The sequence below is a fragment of the Lissotriton helveticus genome, chromosome 5_1 (assembly GCF_964261635.1).
Source record: "Lissotriton helveticus chromosome 5_1, aLisHel1.1, whole genome shotgun sequence".
Classification (NCBI taxonomy): Eukaryota; Metazoa; Chordata; class Amphibia; order Caudata; family Salamandridae; genus Lissotriton; species Lissotriton helveticus.
The window spans coordinates 2,115,139,288-2,115,159,332 of NC_136065.1; the positions used below are offsets into that span (position 1 = coordinate 2,115,139,288).

The 20,045-nt window shown below is 47.1% G+C and overlaps 1 protein-coding gene across 1 annotated transcript in view; it reads left to right on the forward strand.

Moving 5' to 3' along the window:
• SETX (senataxin) overlaps nt 1-20,045 on the forward strand; it is a 570,564-nt gene that overhangs the window by 465,495 nt on the left and 85,024 nt on the right. The window contains exons 17-18 of the mRNA XM_078646176.1: nt 6,615-6,686; nt 7,163-7,312. Coding sequence (XP_078502302.1) covers nt 6,615-6,686; nt 7,163-7,312 — 222 coding nt within the window. The remainder of the gene's footprint in view (nt 1-6,614; nt 6,687-7,162; nt 7,313-20,045) is intronic.

The following is a 20,045-nucleotide window of genomic DNA, read 5'->3' on the forward strand; positions in this document are numbered from 1 at the left end:
TCCTCGTGGACGTCAGGTCTCTTCCTCCTCCACCTCCTCCAACCCCCCAGCCACAGAAAAGCAGCCCTAGATCCGACATTCAGGATCATGTGGGTCCGGTAGGGGGTCGGCTTACCCATTTTCTACAGGATTGGGAATCGGTTACGTCAGATCTTTGGGTTCTCAATCTTGTAGAAAATGGGTATGCCCTTCCCTTTCGGGAATTCCCTCCCAATTTCCCTCCTTGCCAAGGGTATTGCTCCGAGGAGCATCTGTCACTTCTGCAAGAGGAAGTTTTGACTCTGGTAAGGAAAGGTGCGATAGAGGTGGTCCCAGAGCAGGAAAGGAGTCAGGGATGCTACTCCCGGTATTTCCTGATTCCGAAGAAGGATGGCAGACTTCGTCCGATCCTGGATCTCAGGATCTTGAATCTCTATCTGAAGCAGGAGAAATTCAAGATGCTCACCCTTGCTCAGGTTCTTCAGGCGCTGCAAGAAGAAGACTGGATGGTGTTGCTCGACTTGCAGGATGCTTACTTTCATATCCCAATCCTGAAGTCGCACAGGAAATATCTCCGTTTTGCGGTGGGATCACAACACTACCAGTTTGCGGTCCTTCCGTTTGAACTTACTACTGCGCCTCGAGTCTTCACCAAGGTGATGGCAGTGGTGGCGGCACATCTCAGGAGATCAGGGGTTCCAGTGTTCCCTTATTTGGACGACTGGCTGATCAAGGCAGAGTCGTCAGAGAGAGTGCTCCATCATTTGCGAGAGACAACCCAGTTGTTGTACAGGTTGGGTTTTTCAATCAATGTACCCAAGTCTCACCTGGTGCCCTCCCAGCGCAACCTGTTCATAGGTGCGGTACTGGACACAACCGTATGTCGTGCATTCCCTCCCCCTCAAAGAATTCGCGACATACGGGAGATGATTCCTTTGTTTTACAATGGAGCGGTCGTTCCAGTCCTGAAGGTCCTTCGCCTGCTCGGTCTGATGGCTTCATGCATTCTGTTGGTCAACCATGCACGCTGGCACATGAGGGCGCTCCAGTGGTGCCTCCGCAAGCAGTGGTATCAGCACAACGGAGATCTCAGGGAGTCAGTGAGGATCTCCAGAGAAGCTGCAGCGGATCTGTCTTGGTGGGGCGTGGAAGGCAATCTGTCCCAAGGAAAGCCTTTTCAACTTCCCTCATCGGTGGCCACGGTGATAACGGATGCATCCACTCTCGGGTGGGGTGCTCATCTGGGGGATCTGGAGGTCAAGGGCCTTTGGTCTCCAGAGGAAAGGTTGCTTCACATCAACCTTCTAGAATTGCGGGCGATACGTTTGGCGCTCAAGGCCTTCCTCCCTTCCCTTCGCGGTCAGTCTGTTCAGGTCCTAACGGACAACACGACCGCGATGTGGTACATCAACAAGCAGGGAGGAGTGGGGTCGCAGTGTCTCTGCAGAGAGGCTCTGCGTCTCTGGTCCTGGGTTCAGGACCATCAGATTTGTCTGATGGCAAATCATCTGGCCGGGGTTCTGAACGTTCGTGCAGACAGTCTCAGTCGGCAGTTCTCTGCCGACCACGAGTGGAGGCTTCACCCGGAGGTGGTTCACGACATCTTTCGGATGTGGGGGACTCCTCGGGTGGACCTGTTCGCCACTCACGAGAATGCGCACTGCCTGTCTTTCTGCAGTCTCCAGTATCCGATGCAAGGAGCCTTGGGGGACGCGTTTCAGTTGAGTTGGAGAGGTCAACTCCTTTACGCGTTTCCCCCATACCCTTGATTCCTCGGGTTCTGAGGAAGATTCGCCAAGACCGGGCCCAAGTCATATTGGTCGCCACGGACTGGCCAAGAAGGGTGTGGTATACAGATCTTCTCCACCTCTCCTCTCACCCGCCGCTCCGTCTCCCTCTCAGGGTAGACCGCCTCTCTCAAATGGAGGGGCAGGTTCTACACCCCCACCTCCAGACATTGCACCTTCATGCCTGGAGATTGAACGGGGCAACCTGATTTCCTTTTCCCTTCCGCCTGACGTTGTGGATGTCATCTTGTCAGCCAGGCGTGACTCCACTAAGTCCATCTATTCTTATAGATGGTCGAAATTTGTCACGTGGTGTGGGGAAAGGTCTGTTGATCCTTTGAAGGCCCATTTGTCTAATGTTCTCCAGTTTGCCCTTTCTCTGGCGCGGCAGGGTCTTGCGGTTGCCACGGTGAAGGGTTACCTGTCGGCACTGTCGGCTTTTCTCTGTTTGCCTGACCAGCCTTCTCTTTTTAAGTCTCCTGTGGTCTTAAGGTTTTTGAAGGGTCTCACTAATATGTTCCCTCCTTCACCTTTTATTGTGCCTCAGTGGGATTTGAATCTTGTATTGACCTTTTTGATGGGTGCTCCTTTTGAGCCTCTTCACAAATGTCCCATGAGGCTTCTTACCCTTAAGACCGTCTTCCTGGTTGCAATAACCTCGGCAAGGAGGGTTAGTGAGCTTCAAGCTCTTAGTTCCAAGCCTCCTTTCCTGACCATTCATGCTGATCGAATGGTTCTTAGGACCAGGGCTGCTTTTCTGCCTAAGGTGGTAACTCCCTTTCACCTAGGGCAGTCCATTACCCTTCCTTCCTTCTATCCTCACCCACACCCTTCTAAGGAGGAGGAGAGACTGCACCGTCTGGACCCTAAGAGGGCGGTGTCCTTTTACTTGGACAGATCCAAGGACTTTCGCTTGGAAGACCAGCTCTACGTTGGATTTGCTGGCTGCAAGAAAGGAAGGGCGGTCCATAAGAGAACTTTATCGAGATGGATTGTCCTCTGCATAAAGATCTGCTACTCTTTGGCCGGTAAGGAACCTCCAGAGGGTATAAGGGCTCATTCTACAAGGGCTAAGTCTTCATCCTCTGCATTAGCTAGAGGTGTACCTGTTGAGGATATTTGTAGGGCGGCAACTTGGTCTTCCCTCCACACATTCGCGAAGCATTACTGCTTGGATTCCGAAGTGAGGAGGGACGGTCACTTTGCACGCTCTGTCCTTCAGGATTTCCTGGTCTAGAAGAGTGGGCACCCTCCTCCGGGAGTGGGGACTGCTGTGGGACTCTATTCACAAGGTGAGGAATCCACACGGCAGATGTATCTATCAGAAGAACAAGTTACTTACCTTCGGTAACTCTTTTTCTGGTAGATACTATATCTGCCTGTGGATTCCTCACTGACCCACCCGCCTCCCCGTTGTCCACTCTTCTATGCCAGAGTTACTGTAATGTAATGTATATATATTTTGTTGTCAAGGAAATGTTCCAATTGCTTTCCTGCTGTTGCTTAACACTGTGTGTTTTGCCTTGACTATTGTGTACTATGTATACTTGTGTATTTCTACTGTCATTGTTCCGTCCGTGTGCCTCGATGGCACGGAAAAAAGGGCGGAACTGATGTCATCACGCCGGCGTGGGCCTATTATAGGCGTCGGTGACGTCAGCGGAGTCGTGAGCGAGGTCGTGTCTCTATGACGTCAGGAGTCCACGTCGGCACGAGGCTACGAAAAAAGAATTTCCGAATGTTGCTGACGCAAGGGGTATTCACAAGGCGAGGAATCCACAGGCAGATATAGTATCTACCAGAAAAAGCGTTACCGGAGGTAAGTAACTTGTTCGTTAGTAGCCACTTTAGGAGTATTGTACCTAGCATTTATCTGGCGTGTTCAGTCCCCTTCTGGAGGCCAATTGTGGAATTACGACCATTTACAAGGTAATTTCTCATGGATAATTATAACCTCAGATTCCTTACCTGTAGATTATTCTTTGGCACCAGACTGGATCCGGAAGATTTTCATCATATGTGGCTTTGTACGGCTCCACGTCGACCCAGTTCTGTCCTTGAAGTGATGGCAGGAGGTGCATAGAAGCAGCACCCAAATGTGCTGACCTTTGTATCATTTTTTCTGTTCCTTCATTTGTGGATCCAGAGTTAGCTCCTAACTTTCACTCAACAATTTTTTGTAACAAAATTCTTTTACAGTGTGCAAGGGAATATGCCCCCCTCCTTAAACTACAGGGTTTAATCCTTGCATGGACTGCTCAAGACAGATGTCTGTAACAGATCTCCACACAGTAAGTCTCTGCTATTTGGGTTCGGACCATGAATCCAAGTTGTTCAAGAAGTGTGCCCTTCTAAACCGAAAGACGAGTCAGGATTATAAGGCCAAATGTACATCACTGAACACCTCAGGCAGTCGCATAAGCACCCGGAAAGCGCATAAGCCCTTGTTCCTGCTTGAAGTCTAGAGTGCTGACCTGTTCCCGCTTTCAGAACTGTGCCTGCTGCAGGCCTTTATCATGGTCCAAGTATTTGTCCAAGTCATAATCCACAGGGAAACGTAGGAAGGCCAAACTGAACTTGCTCAAGTTCAAGTTCAAGGATTTATATAGCACACTACTCACCCAGAGGGTCTCAAGGCGCTTGGGGATGGGGTTCATTATTTATCGAATAGCCAGGTTTTAAGTTCTTTTCTGAAGTCTCCAGTCTTGCCACTCTCCCTTTGAGAATTTGTCAGAATGTCAAGGTTTTCCCAGATCCTAATCTACGCCAAGGAGAGAGAGAATCCCACAGCTGATTATGATGCACCCTGAATTACTTGGGCTGTCTGTGATGTGTCCACAGGTTGAGGCTGTCAAGGAAGCCATGTTCTGTATCCGACACCGTGCTGCTTCCTCTGGTGAGCCATTGGGTCCCATGGATCCATGGAGGCCTTCAGGAGGGTTACAGCAAATGGATCAGTCTTTGGCGCCATCTGTGCCTCCATATCCCATTTTTAGTTCAGTTCCAACTCTGGATGGGACTCCGTGTCCTGCACCATGATCCATGCCGGTTTATGCTCCAGGTGCTGGAGGAGGATTTCGACCATATTGTTATCCTGTACGATTTCTGAACCAAACCCTTCTTACCCTCGAACAAGGTCATTTACTGGAACAGCCTCATGGCAACTGGCCCCTGTTTACTCTGACAAAACAGCAACTGTGCCTGGAAAGCTTACCCACCCCTCCCTCTGCCCCCTTCACATGGCTCTAACAGCTTTTGACCAAAGCCAGGTGCCCTTTGAAGACTGTGGAGAAGGTAGAGTTGAATTTCCCCCACAATAAAATGATGACAATTTGCATTTGTTCCCACAAAAGGCCAGTGAACTGGGGACTTCCCCAACACGGGCTGTGTTCTCCCCCCTGGTCCTGCAACAGAAGCGGCAAGACTACTGTGGTCATCGGATGAGGAGCTGGAGTTGCAGTCTATTGTAGTGAAAACCGATGCCCTAACTGAAGTGTTTCAACCTAAGCAAATTGCGTCCGAGCCCTTGCTGTCAATCATTGACGACTTGACTGACTCTTTCTTGGGCGCCAGGGCTAAACTTTGTTCCTGCCCCCCTGTAAATAGGCAGGTAGCACAACGCCATAGTCTTGCTTCAGGTGACCCTGCTTTTTTTGGCTTAACATCCTACAACTAAGAGTCCAGTAGTTCAGGGCTCCACTAGCAGGATTGATACAAACTCATTCCCTATCTCCCTCCCTGATGGAGAGTCAAAGAGCATTGAGGCGTTCAGGAAACTGTTTTTGTGTTCGGCTAGACTCGACCTTCGGTCAGTCAACATCAGCTGGTAGTTGAGTAGACAGTCCTATGCACAATGGGAATTTGCTGCTGAGATATTATCAGCAGCCCTGGCACATTCTATTCAGGATGGCTAGGATGCGGCCAAATACATCATAAGGTCTTGCCTGGAACACAACTGACTGATTAGATAGAGCAGTTTGGACTAGTGTGGTGCTATGGTGCCACACACGGATGAGATCCACAGACTTTTCGGGTGACTTCCAGGCGTCACTCATGAATATTACTTTTGATAGCTATCTCTTTTTTGGCATACAGACCAATTTCACCATGGAGTGCTTCAGAAAGCAGAGCCACAACGCTCTCCCTCGATCTCTCCACACCTGCAAGGCAGAATCCCCAACAATCTTACACCTTTCAAGGCATCACCAGATGTTGTGCATACAGGCAACGACGAGATTCACCGCCAAGCAAAATTAAGACCGGTTTGTAAAATTACAGAAAAAACATCAGGGTTTGTTTTTCACGGCAAAGGGTGAAGTGCATTAAACTCATTAGGAAGGTGATGGTTAAATATATCATTGAATTAAAAAAGGCTATAGACAAAGTGTAAAGGTAATAGACCAGTATCAAAAGCAGAGCCCAGTGGGGTTATGCGACAACAGTATTATTGGGAAACATGGAGACAATGCAAACATTCAAACAAATATGTTATTGTTTCATCTGTAAACATTGTTTGCACATCATAATTGCTTGTGAAATTCACAAGAAAAAAATGGAAAAAGTCTCCCCCTCTAAGTGGAAGATATGCAAGATAAATGCTAGCCTAAAAATCCGCTATGTGAAGTCTTTGTACGTAGCTTGAGTTTATTTACACAACCATTGTACATTTCAAAATTTCAAAAAGGATCGAGGTTATGACTACACTGAGTATTTGATTTTATATCTGACATCGTGGATTAGACAGGCTCAGAACTCTGATTACGCTTTTACTGTTGGCTTTGTTTGAACAGTGGAGTGCTGATGGAATGGGCACAGTGAATAATCTGTTTCCTTGGATTCTCTTTCCAGAATGAAGACCTTGACCAAGAAATTGGCCGAGTGGCTGCAGAAAGGCAACAACTGGCCAGTCAGCTGAAAGAGGTAAACGCCTTCCTTTACTCACTAGAGGCCACTGAGAAACTCACATGTATGCAGTACTTGCCCACCTTTAAAGGGAGCTTCTTATTCTCAGTGTTTTTTCTATTCAGGCTGAATTTCTGCAATCCACTGTTAATTATTTCCCAAGTCAGTACAAACTTCACTGGGAGCATAAGGTTACTGCACCTGATGAGCTGGAAAAACAGCATATGACCTTGGATGAACAAATGTTAGGGTTTCTTCTGTAGCCCCAAAGTTATGCAGAAGCTGAAAGGACATGGATGGGCTACAAATCACTCACACTATTACAGAGATCCACTTGGTAACTAGCAAATAGCCAAAACAGCTTGTGATTAGACTTACCTACTCTGGAGAACCCTAACACCCGCTCTAACTAGAAACTTACATTTCATTTACATTGCACAGTGTATGGTATGTCCATGATCATCGCTAACACAAAGTCTATCTCCTTTCACAAGGTCCGCAAACATCTCCCAGAAGTCCAGAGCAAAATCATTTTGGAGTCAGACATCATTTGCTGCACCCTGAACACCAGTGGCAGCTTCCTGCTGGAGACTGCTTTCCGCAGGTTGGGGCATGATCCCTTCAGCTGCGTTATAGTTGATGAAGTGAGTTGGATTAAATGTACACCCTTTGAGTCATTTGTTGTATATTTTCAAGGCTTGCTTAGCTGGTGTATTTCCGGTGCCAGCGATTATTTGAGCAACACGTTTGTAATTGCAGAGTTCACCCTGACCTGTGTTTTAATAACTGTGGGCTCTGCCCTTTGACTTTGCACTGTTTTTCCTTGTGCCAAACGATTAAGTGTTTTTTCTGCATATTTTCCTTCTCCAATTTAGTAGCTGAGAATCTTCACATGGCGCTTCTGTTATTTGGTCTTGCTTAGGGATTTTACGGTCTGTTTTTGAAAGACCTATTGTGGGCCGTACCAGTACTTGGAAAATACTTCAGATCTGTCCATTTTATACTATTTTGTCAATCCCATTTGATGGATTCGTATTCACTGGCTTTCTCTCCTCTGCATTTGTTTGCTTATTTGCCCTCCTTGTTGCTTCTTCTTCCAATGCCACTCAAAATTATCTTTTTTTTTAATAGCCCACCAACCCCCTTCCGTTGCTCCCAAGCCCATTTGTGATCTTTCTTGCTGACACTGGTCATTAGTATTCACTAAATGTCTAGCTACTTAGTTAATCTTAATTTAGTCTAATCCCAGTGTCACCCTGTGCCGCTCTGTGTTGGGCTAAAATAAATATTTCTTTCCATGAGCTGAGACTCTCTTTATTTGACATTCTTTCAAATATGACAAAAATTAAGGTGCTAAAAGCTGTTCCTAAAGCAAGATGAGGAATTACAACTCTTCCCAAACTGTAAGTCACGACCCACTTGTGGGTCACCAACCAACTTGTGGGTCACCAACCAACTTCTGGTGGGCTGTTAAAGTCCTGGTCTTGAGAATGTGAAGGAGAAATAAAAAAATGCCTTTAAATTTTGCATTTATCTGTCACATTTCTCAGAAGTGGAGGTCAGATGTCAGTTATGTCTTCTGACAAATTGCTAATTATTCCTTCAAACATAGGGATTAGTGTATTCGAGGCATGTTGGATGTAGTTACATATGCTTTGCATACTCCTGCCAATTAGATTTGCGTCCGGATGTGTGTAAATTGTTGTTCTTTGAAGAAGTCTTTCGAGTCCCGAGGTAGAGTGACTCCACCTCATGATAATGTGCATGGTCATCGACTCAATTGTTAGATATTGGACGTTGTGATGGAGAATGTAACACCTGCTCAGTAGTCCGTGATTACAATACCCTATCCTCCTCCATGCCATTACGACCAGCCTTTGGCTAAAAGACAGTTCGAGGCGTATGAGCTGTTGATAATATGTGTTAGCATAGATCGCTATCTGGTGTTGGGCTCGGATGTTTGCACTTTGTTTTTCTTCAAAGAAGTCTTTGTAGTCACGAGGCAGATGACTCCTCCTTTTAGTGATAGTGCGTGTGGGCATCGACTCAATCCTTAAATTGTTTTTTTTTCGGCCATCTGGTTTGGATGTGTATTGCTGCGGTTCGGTATTGTACTCGAACCCCTTAGACGCTCAATCCTCTACCCTTAACGGTATTGTATTCGATTGCGCTTTCACATTCGTCTCGTATCGTCCAAACTGTGAAACCTTCGATCGAGAAACTTCGAGGCGGGCCGTCCGGCCTACCCGTGCCGTCCACACCGGCAATCGATGGGACGGACACCGTTCAAACTGTCCCGGGTTTCGTGCTAAATTTCCACGCAACGACCTGCACGAGGTCTGCAACCTGTACCTATCCCCAGAACACGAAGAATCATCTGGTGACGCGTGTCGATCATTCCGATCGAAAAAGATCACCCGTGACCGTCTGGCTCGACGCTACAAGATGCAACGCTGCAGCGGCTCCGTACCAGTCATCTTTGGCGACGAAACACAACACAGTCCTGCCAAAGAAGAAGAACTGGTCTCCGTGTCCGAAGCTGACATGGAAGAAGACCTCAGCGCCACTCTGGCTCAACGGACCAGGAGTACAGACCCCCAGTTGCCCACTCAACCTAAGGGAACGGCTCCGGTGTCACCCTCGGCCTCTGGTTGACACTGTGAAAAAGTTTCAGATGCCCCGCCCTCCAGCCCTGCTACTAAACAAACATAAGTCTTCCAGCTCTGGTTAGAGCGGACCCCAGTCCGGTGCCGAACCTACACCTTGGAACCGAAACATAAGGACAAACACTGCCTTCCTCCCATGTCATCGGTACCAATGACATCTTCGGCGCCAAAAGCCTCTGAGCCGAAACCCTCCAAGCCAAAGGAGCCTCAACCGAAGTCGTCCAAGCCAAAATCTTCGGAGTTGACAAGCTCCACACCTAAAATCTTGAAGCCGACCACCTCCGCGCCAAAAAGTTCGGAGCCGAAACTAACCACTCCAAAAGCTACACACCCTAAACCTGCTAAAACTAAAGAACTGGTTCCTAAACACTCGGCACCCAAAGACTCTGAACCAAAATCTTCGATTCCTAAATACAGTCCAAAAGGGACAGAGGCTCCTTCCATCTGAAGAACGGCCTCTGGATCCAAAACAGAAATTTCATCCCAAAACTGGGCACCTTATGGCTACTCTCAAGCGCTCTGAGACCAAACGGTGATTTATGCGCTATATAAAAATAAATACATAAACATAAACATACTCTTCCCAAAAATGGAAGTTAGACCTCCCACAAGAGGCCCCTATAACTATTAAGCAAAAAAGAGATCTGGGTACCAACCCTCCTCCCCCCTATATACCTCCATCTCCTCTTCCTATTCCAAACATCATACCATCAAACAACACCTCCAATGTCACCAGACTAACAGGATGACAATTTCGATGATGGGGACAACATTGGGGACAATGATCATCACATCCCACACGACACAGACTTCCCATATGACACTGACACCTGGGATGATTACGATAAGGATCCAGATATACCTAATGACCCAGATCTTTAACCCTCTAGACCTTCCCCACCTGATGACAATATTGGCTTTATGCAACTCATCAACAGGGCTGCCCAACATCACAGGGTGGAACTACATAGTGACCCTCTAAAAGAGGATTTCCTCGTGGTAACGTTTACACATTCCGTGAGGTCTACCAACACTCTACCAATGTTAAAAGGCATGTTAAAGCATACAAATTAAGTTTTCAATCATCCAGTTAGAGCCCGAATATTGACACCTCAGGCAGATAAAAAAAAATACAATGCAGCTCCTTCAGACCCAGTATACATAAGAGGTTAGTTACCGCTAGACTCTCTTGTTGTGTCTAATGCCCGCAAGAGAGCTAACTCTCAAACAACTGGTGACGCTCCTCCTCCTGATAAGGAGTCAAAGCTTATTGATGCATCGGGCAAAAGGGTAACTACCCAGACTGCCAACTGGCGGCATATTGCCAATGCGCAAGCCTTATTGGCACGTTACGACAAGGCACATTATGATGAACTAGAAACACTTCTACAGCATTTGCCAGAGGAACATACGGCCAAAGTTATCAACCTCATTCAGGAAGGGAAGCTTCTCACAAACACTTCCATAAAATGCGCCCTAGATGCTGCAGACACAGCTTTGCGTGCTATTAACACTAGCGTACTCCTCAGAAGACACGCTTGGCTCCGACTCTCTGGATTTAAGCAGGAGTTACAATCCTCAATACTTAATCAGTCCTTCGATAAAGAACATCTTTTCGGACCAACAGTGAATACTTCATCAGAAAAAATGAAGAAAGATACTGAAACTGCGAAATACATGGGAGCCCTACAACTACCTTCTAGCAGGGGCTCTTTTCGACGCTCCTTCCACAGAGTGGCTCAAAAACAGTTTCTTCAGCAAATCCCTCCCCTTCTTACAAAGAGAAAAACCAGTCGAGTCCCTCCAAAGGCTATTTTCGCAGAGATTACAGGGGAACAATAACAAGAGCAGAGGGAGAGGCAACTCAACCCGCACTTCCCCTGCCAACAAACAGTGACTTTCCCCCACACCCCCGACCATTCCACTCAAGTCGGTGGACGTCTCTCACAGTTCCTACCTATCTGGGATTCCATCTCTTCAGACAAGTGAATAATACAAATTATCCAAAATTGCTATTACCTGGAACTTATCAGCATTCCACCAACAATCCTTCCCAGAGAGCGGGCAACGTCACCAGAACATCTCACCGTTAAAGCAAGCGATCCTCTCTCTGTTAGACAAGCATGCAATAGAACCAGTCCCCTTGCATCACCAAGGAACAGGAGTGTACTCCCTTTACTTTTTAATTCCCAAGATGGACAGCTTTCTCGGGCCCATATTGGACCTCAGACAGCTAAACCTATACATTCAATCAGACCACTTTTACATGGTCACCCTGCAACAGGTGCTCCCATTGCTTCAGCAAGGTGACTTTCTTTCCACCCTAGATTTAAAGGACGCCTATTTTCACATTCGCATTCACCCCGCTCACAGGAAATACCTCCGCTTCGTGTTGGACGGACAACACTACCAATTCAAAGTCCTGCCATTTGGGGTCACTACAGCACCAAGAGTATTTACCAAGTGTCTAGCAGTAGTAGCAGCTCATTTAAAAAGACAACACATTCACGTCTTCCCTTACTTAGACGACTGGTTAATAAAAGCCAAGTCACAAAATAGATGCCTCCACCGCAGAAAAAACAGTTCAACTACTTCACAACTTGGGATTCACTGTGAACCTCACCAAGTCTCATCTGCAACCCTCCAACACACAAGCTTATCTAAGAGCTACAATAGACACCCGCAAAGCTCTAGCGTACCCCAACCCAGTCAGAAAACTCAACATGCAAACTCTAATATCACAATTTCAACTGCAACACTCACTACTAGAGCCCAAGTGTTTATGCAGTTGATCGGAATGATGGTGTCTTGCATTCTAATTCTTCCTTACGCAAGAATATACGCTTTATTACATTGTATTTTTTATCCCCATGCCCTTGTAAAGCGCTCTGATATCTGCAAAGATCTTGTTCGCGCTATATAAAACTTTCAAAATAAATAAATAAATAAGACTCCAAATGCGTCCCCTACAGCAATGCTTAGCATGGCAGTGGAATCAGGCTCAAGCTCATTTAAACGATCTGGTGTTGGTGGACAGCCACACTCATCGCTCTCTGCAGTGGTGGAATACACAAAACCTTTCCAAGGGACGGCCATTCATTGATCGGGTTCCACAGATAGTGCTAACAGTAGACGCATCCTCAATTGCTTAGGGAGCTCATCTTCAGACACCTACCATTCAGGGCATGTGGACACCACAACAAAAACGGCTTCACGTAAACCATCTGGAACTGCTTGCAATTTTTCTAGCAATAAATGCTTTTCAGACACATCTAGTAGGCAAGGCTGTCCTAGTTCATACAGACATGACAGCAATGTACTACATACAAAAAAGGGAGGGGCACACATTCTACAGCTTTTCGCCTAGCTCAAAGGATTTGAAGGTGGGCCATTCCTCAAAACGTATACCTCCTTGCACAACATCTTCCAGGAGTAGACAATCAGATTGCAGATCTACTCAGTCGTCAAAGACAACAGATCCATTAATGGGAACTACATCCCCAAGTACACCTCCAATTTCTCCAAATTTGGGGCTACCCAGAAATAGATCTGTTTGCCATACACCACAAAACAAAATGCCAAAACTTTGCGTCCAGGTATCGACACCCATTATCCACTCCCATTGTCCAAGGGCATTGCGCAATGGATGAATTGGTCAGGAAAATTTGCTTACACTTTTCCACCTCTCCCGCTAATTCCATTAGTGGTTTGGAAGCTCACTAAACAATTCCTCACAATGATCCTAGTTGCTCCCACATGGGCTTGACAACCATAGTTCACAACCCTGTTGGAACTATCAATAGTTCCTCATCAAAAGCTATTCCTCTCCCCCAAGCTTTTCACTCAGAACCATGGAGAGATAAGAGATCCGGACCCCAGTCAACTCATCCTTGCAATCTGGCACCTGAAGTCTTAGAATTTGGCTACCTTAACCTCCCATCAGACTGCATGAACATCATTAAAGAGGATAGACGACCTACCACACGAGCATGCTATGCAGCAAAATGGAAGCGATTTGCAATTTATTGTACCAAAAATCAAATCAACCAGTTAGATGCCTCAACTTAAAACATCATTTGCTATCTGTTACAGCTACAACGAGCTAACTTAGCATATTTGTGTATGCGATTACATCTAGACACTATAGCAGCTTACCTACAAAACAGACAACACTTGTCTTCGTTTGGAGTGCCCGCTATCAAAGCTTTTATGGAAGGACTCAAAAGAATCATTTCTCATAGACTTCCACCTTCTCCCGTGTGGAATCTTAATATAGTCCTTACAAGAGTCATGGGCCCACCGTTTGAGCCTATCCACAGATGTGAACTACAGTTTCTAACCTGGAAAGTAGCCTTCCTTATAGCTATCACATCTCTTAGGAGAGTTGGTGAACTCCAGGCACTAACCATACAACAACCAGTGGTGCTTACTACTAACACAAAATCTTTACCCAAAGTTGTTTCTGCTTTTCATCTCAACCAGTCCATTGAGTTACCTGTCTTCTTTCATCAACCTGACTCTGTAGCAGAACGTGCTCTTCACACATTAGATGTAAAAAGAGCTACATTGAAAGAACTAAATCTTTTAGGAAGACAAAACAACTCTGTTGCTTTCTCACCACCACATAAATGCAACCCTATTTCAAAAGCAGGTATTGCACGCTGGATAGTCAAGTGCATACAAATATGCTACCTCAAAGCTAAACACACCTTAACAGTTCCCCCTAAAGCGCATTTTACTTGCAAAATAGGGTTTCCGTGGCTTTCTTAGGTAGTATACCCTTAGATCACATTTGCAAAGCTGCAACATGGTTTAAGCCACACCATTCACAAAGCATGTATTGTGTAGATGTGTTAATGTAATGTAAGGGGTGCTTATAGAGCGCACTGACACCATGGGTTTCCTGGCGCTGTTAGCAAAACAACAAGCTAGTGTGGGCCAGGCTGTTTTAAGAACACTATGTTCGAGGCATATGAGCTGCAGAATACATACATGTGCATAGCTCGCCATCAGGTGTTGGGCTCGGATGATTGCAGTTTGTTGTTGGCTTGGAAGAAGTCTTTGTAGTTACAAGGTAAGTAACTCCTCCCTTGGACGTTAGTGCACATGGGCATCGACTCCATCTTCAGATTGTTTCGGATGTGACATCGGCGCTTCGGTTCGGTACCGTGTTTCCAAACTTTTTCGACACGCAAACCATCACCACTCAACGGTATTTTTTTTCGTTTGCGTGCCCTTTGACGCGCTAACTCCCAAATCCTCGGGTCCGGTCAATGATGCGGGCCACTGGGCCTAAATGCGCCATTTGTGCCTACGGCTAATGGAAAGGACTCTATTTAAAAAAATTCCACAGTGTAGAGCTAAATTTCCACACTGTAACCACCACTAGGTCTGCAACCTTTGCCTCTCTCCAGAACACGAGGAAAAGGATTGCCAAGGCTGCGCCTCTTTTTGATCCAAAAAGACTTTGCGTCATTGCCAGGCTCAACGACATGTTACGGCTCAACAGGCTGCACCGGTGCCAAACTTCGGATCCGAAAAAGATTTCTGACTCGATATCGAAACCAAAGGAGCACAAAACCCCTCCTACGGCTCCAGAGCACAAATTGAAACCGCGTTCGGAACCGAAAAAATCGGCACCGAAAAGAGACCACAACCAAGAAGAACTGTTTCAACCAGATCCTATTGATCCAAAACAAGACATTGCATGTGGACCCTAAAACAGGCCATATTGTTAGTCTCACAATAAAAAACAGGAAATTAGATACCTCACACTCTCCTGAGGTGCGTGTGAAGAAAAGAGACTTTGCAACTCCACCCCTAAGACCCTCTTCTCCTGTTCTTCCTGCTTAGCCGTTATCTCCTACAAAGTCTCCCATACACTCTCCTACACTCTCTCCATGCTCACCCTTACCACTACAGGATGACGAAGACCTAGGGGACGGGGGTGGATAGCATAATGACCATTTAGATGACCCTGATGATGACACTGCTATACCACAAGATACATGGGTAGATTACAGTGATCCTTCAGATCCTCCAGACCTTCCTAATCCAGATGCATACCCAACAAGACCATCTCCACCAGATGACAACATAGGGTTTAGTCAGCTTATTAATAGGGCTGCGCAATATCATGGCGTACAACTACATTCAGACCCCATGGAGGAAGACTTCCTGTTAGATACTTTTGCCCAGTCTCTAAAGAAAATACATACATTGCCCATGTACAAAGGTGTCAATAAACATGCACCAGATTTCTTTAAAGACCCTGTCAGGACCAGGATTCTCAATCCTCGCATTGATAAAAATATAAACCTGCCTCCAACAATCTCACCTACATTAAAGGACAACTCCCTTTAGATTCTCTGGTAGTGTCCACAGCGCAGGATTTACGTATAAGCTATACAAGCTATAGCTTGGGGCCCCCACTTTCTTGGGGGCCCCCAAAAATTTTTATTAAATCATATTAGTCACTGACATAGTCACATAGAATATCTGGACTTATAAAGGGCCCCATATTTCAAATAGCTTAGGGCCTTATCAAGTCTAAATCCGACGCTGAGTGTCCATTGCAAGAAAATGTGCTAATTCACAAACCTCTATTGATGCTCCACCTCCAGACAAAGAGTCTAAACTGCTAGATGCATAAGGCAAACAAGATGCCTCCCAAGCAGCCAATCACTGGAGGATAGCTAATGCACAGGCACTACTTGCCAGATATGACAGAACTCACTACGATGAGCTTGAAGAGCTTATTCAACATCTACCTGACCAATACAAGGCCACAGCCAATGATCTGCTCCAGGAGGGCAAGTTAATTACAAATGCATCCATCAGATGTGCGCTTGATTCAGCGCCTATAGATCTGTCAACACCAGTGTCTCACGACGTAGACATGCATGGTTGCGCATTTCTGGTTTTAAACAAGAAGTGCAAACAACTATCTCAAATCAGCCGTTGGATCAAGAACACTTATTTGGACCAGCTGTAGATACAGCTCTAGAAAAAAAGAAAAAAGACACGGATACTGCTAAATTTATGGGAGCATTGCAATTTCAAACAACACAAAGTTCCTTTAGTCGCTCGTTTTATAGGGGCGCTCTAAAAAACATAAGAGCAGACACTACTTCCTCCTACTACAAAAGCCCCACGCAAACATTCCCCAACAAGGGATGTTTTAGAGGTGGGTACCGGGGAAATAATAACAAGGGAAGAGGCTGAGGTAACAACACTCAAACCTCTCCTGCTACCAAACAATGACTTCCCTCTGCTCCCTCGAAACCATTCCACTCCCGTCAGAGGAAGACTCTCGCAGTTCCTACCTTTCTGATAGATACATCTGCCGTGTGGATTCCTCACCTTGTGAATACCCCTTGCGTCGGCAACATTCGGAAATTCTTTTTTCGTAGCCTCGCGCCGACGTGGACTCCTGACGTCATAGAGACACGACCTCGCTCGCGACTCCGCTGACGTCACCGACGCCTATAATAGGCCCACGCCGGCGTGATGACATCAGTTCCCTTTTTTCCACGTCGTCGACGCTAACGGTTATCGGGAATCTCTGTAGCCAACGGATACTTTGTTGCCTATATTGTTACCTTTTTCTGCTTCTTTGTATCCTGTTTCTTCGACAATGTCTTCTAAAAAGACCGGATTTAAGCCATGCAGAGAATGTGGCAAGATGATGTCCATCACCGACCCTCACAGCGACTGCATCTGGTGCTTGAGCTCGGACCATGATGTGGATGACTGCTCTTCGTGTAAGAAGATGAACCCGAAAGCCCTGAGAGAAAGAGAGGCGAAGTTGTTGGTGGCTAAGATGAAAGCTGGGAAGGAGAAGTCGTCGAGATCTCGTTCTCGAAGGGCGAGGTCGAAATCGAGATCGAGGTCTGGATCTCGAGGAAGGTCTTCTTCGAAGTCGGCTTCTGATCGTGTTTCGAAAAAGAGGAAACATAAGAAGAGGAGACATGAGTCCCGACGTCGTTCTGGTAAGGAGTCGGGATCGAGGTCGAGGTCACCGAAGAAGGTACGTTCGAAGGTGGTGACCCTTGATGTTTCGGATCCAGAACCTGAAGGTGAGGCCTCCCCTTCTGAGTCACGGGCGCCGTCTCCGGCTCCGTCTCCGACTCCGGCTCCGAATCCGGCTCCGAGTCAGTCTCCGGCGCCGTCCCCGGCCCGAGATGAGGAGGATCTTCGTGAGGATGGGAGTTCCGCGCCCTTAAGTGAGCCGAATCCGAACGCTCCTCAGGACAGGCCTGAAGGTTTTCATCCACCATTTCCTGCCCCAGGCCAGGACCCTTTTGCATTTCTCAACGCGATGTACGGAGTCTTTTCGAGGGCGTGGTACCCCTCTGGTGCACCTTCGGGTCCCATGGGTCCTTTAGCTTTTAGCTTAGGAGTCCCTCACTCCTACCCTCCAGCTCCATTTATGCCTTACATGCCGGCTCCGACGCTGCCGTGGCATTTTCCGGCTCCACCGAAGCCGTCGACGCCGGTTCCGGCTTCGCCTGCTCCGAGTCGTCCTCGAACACATCCCTCTGAGCCTTCGGGTTCGATCCAGACGTCGATTCCGAATCCGTCGGAGCCGATGGTGGATCCGATAGCAAAACGGGTCAAGATGAGGTCCAGAAGAGAGGCTCAACGCCTTCTGGATGAAAGGAGGTTTTTGGATTCACAATCTGAAGTTGAAGAGGGTGAATTGGATGAAGATGCTTTTGAGGATTTGGCAGACGCAGGAAGCCTGGATTTCTCTCCAGAGTGGGAGTTACCATCAGGTTCTAGCACTCCTTCTAAGGACGTTCAACCCTACCATTTAATTATGAGGAAGGCTGCCAGTCTCCTTAAGTTGACTTTGCCTACAGCAGAATTCAAATCTAATATTCTGACTGAAGTATTGCATTCTCCGAGTTCAGTGGTGGAACCTCTTCTTCCTTTCAATGATGCTCTGACAGAGCCCATTCTAGAGGTGTGGAAAAAACCTTTGTCGGCTCCAGCTGTCTCTAAAAGTGTAGCCAGAAGATACAGGGTTGCCCCTGAGGATCCTGCCTTTTTAACCTCTCACCCTTCACCGGAGAGTTTGGTCATTCAGGCTGCATGCTCCAAAAAGAACGTTAGTGCTTTCCCTCAGGTTCCTTTTGAGAAGGAGGCAAAGAAGCAGGATCAGGTGGCAAAGAAGTCCTTCTCCTCTGCCAGTATGGCATTGAAGTCATCAAATGCCACTTGCTTGATGGGGAGATATTTACACGCGCTGATGGACTCTTTGCGTGTTCTTGTTCCAAAAATTCCTGATGACAGCAGGAAGGATTTTGAGGAAGTCATCTCTGACGCTCAGGCGGCGGCTCGCCAGGTCATTCAGAGCGGTTTGGATACTGTAGACTCTGTAGCACGCATTATGGGCACTGCTGTCGCTACTAGGAGGTCTGCCTGGTTGAAATCTTCTGACTTTTCGGCTGATGTTCAGGCGACATTGTTAGATCTTCCTTTCGATGGTTCAGGCCTCTTTGGGAAGAAGGCTGATGCGGCCCTTGAGAGGTTTAAAGATAGCAGGGCAACTGCTAAATCCTTGGGTCTTCAAATGAGAGGCTCTTCAACTGGCAGAAGATTTAGGGGTTTTGGCCGCTCTACCTTTCGGAATTTCCGGCAAGGCCAGCAGCAGCAACAGCAGCAGCAGCAAAACTCCTTGTACAGGACATATAGGGGAAAGCAGAGAGCTCGTCCTCGTGGACGTCAGGTCTCTTCCTCCTCCACCTCCTCCAACCCCCCAGCCACAGAAAAGCAGCCCTAGATCCGACATTCAGGATCATGTGGGTCCGGTAGGGGGTCGGCTTACCCATTTTCTACAGGATTGGGAATCGGTTACGTCAGATCTTTGGGTTCTCAATCTTGTAGAAAATGGGTATGCCCTTCCCTTTCGGGAATTCCCTCCCAATTTCCCTCCTTGCCAAGGGTATTGCTCCGAGGAGCATCTGTCACTTCTGCAAGAGGAAGTTTTGATTCTGATAAGGAAAGGTGCGATAGAGGTGGTCCCAGAGCAGGAAAGGAGTCAGGGATGCTACTCCCGGTATTTCCTGATTCCGAAGAAGGATGGCAGACTTCGTCCGATCCTGGATCTCAGGATCTTGAATCTCTATCTGAAGCAGGAGAAATTCAAGATGCTCACCCTTGCTCAGGTTCTTCAGGCGCTGCAAGAAGAAGACTGGATGGTGTCGCTCGACTTGCAGGATGCTTACTTTCATATCCCAATCCTGAAGTCGCACAGGAAATATCTCCGTTTTACGGTGGGATCACAACACTACCAGTTTGCGGTCCTTCCGTTTGGACTTACTACTGCGCCTCGAGTCTTCACCAAGGTGATTGGCAGTGGTGGCGGCGCATCTCAGGAGATCAGGGGTTCCAGTGTTCCCTTATTTGGACGACTGGCTGATCAAGGCAGAGTCGTCAGAGAGAGTGCTCCATCATTTGCGAGAGACAACCCAGTTGTTGTACAGGTTGGGTTTTTCAATCAATGTACCCAAGTCTCACCTGGTGCCCTCCCAGCGCAACCTGTTCATAGGTGCGGTACTGGACACAACCGTATGTCGTGCATTCCCTCCCCCTCAAAGAATTCGCGACATACGGGAGATGATTCCTTTGTTTTACAATGGAGCGGTCGTTCCAGTCCTGAAGGTCCTTCGCCTGCTCGGTCTGATGGCTTCATGCATTCTGTTGG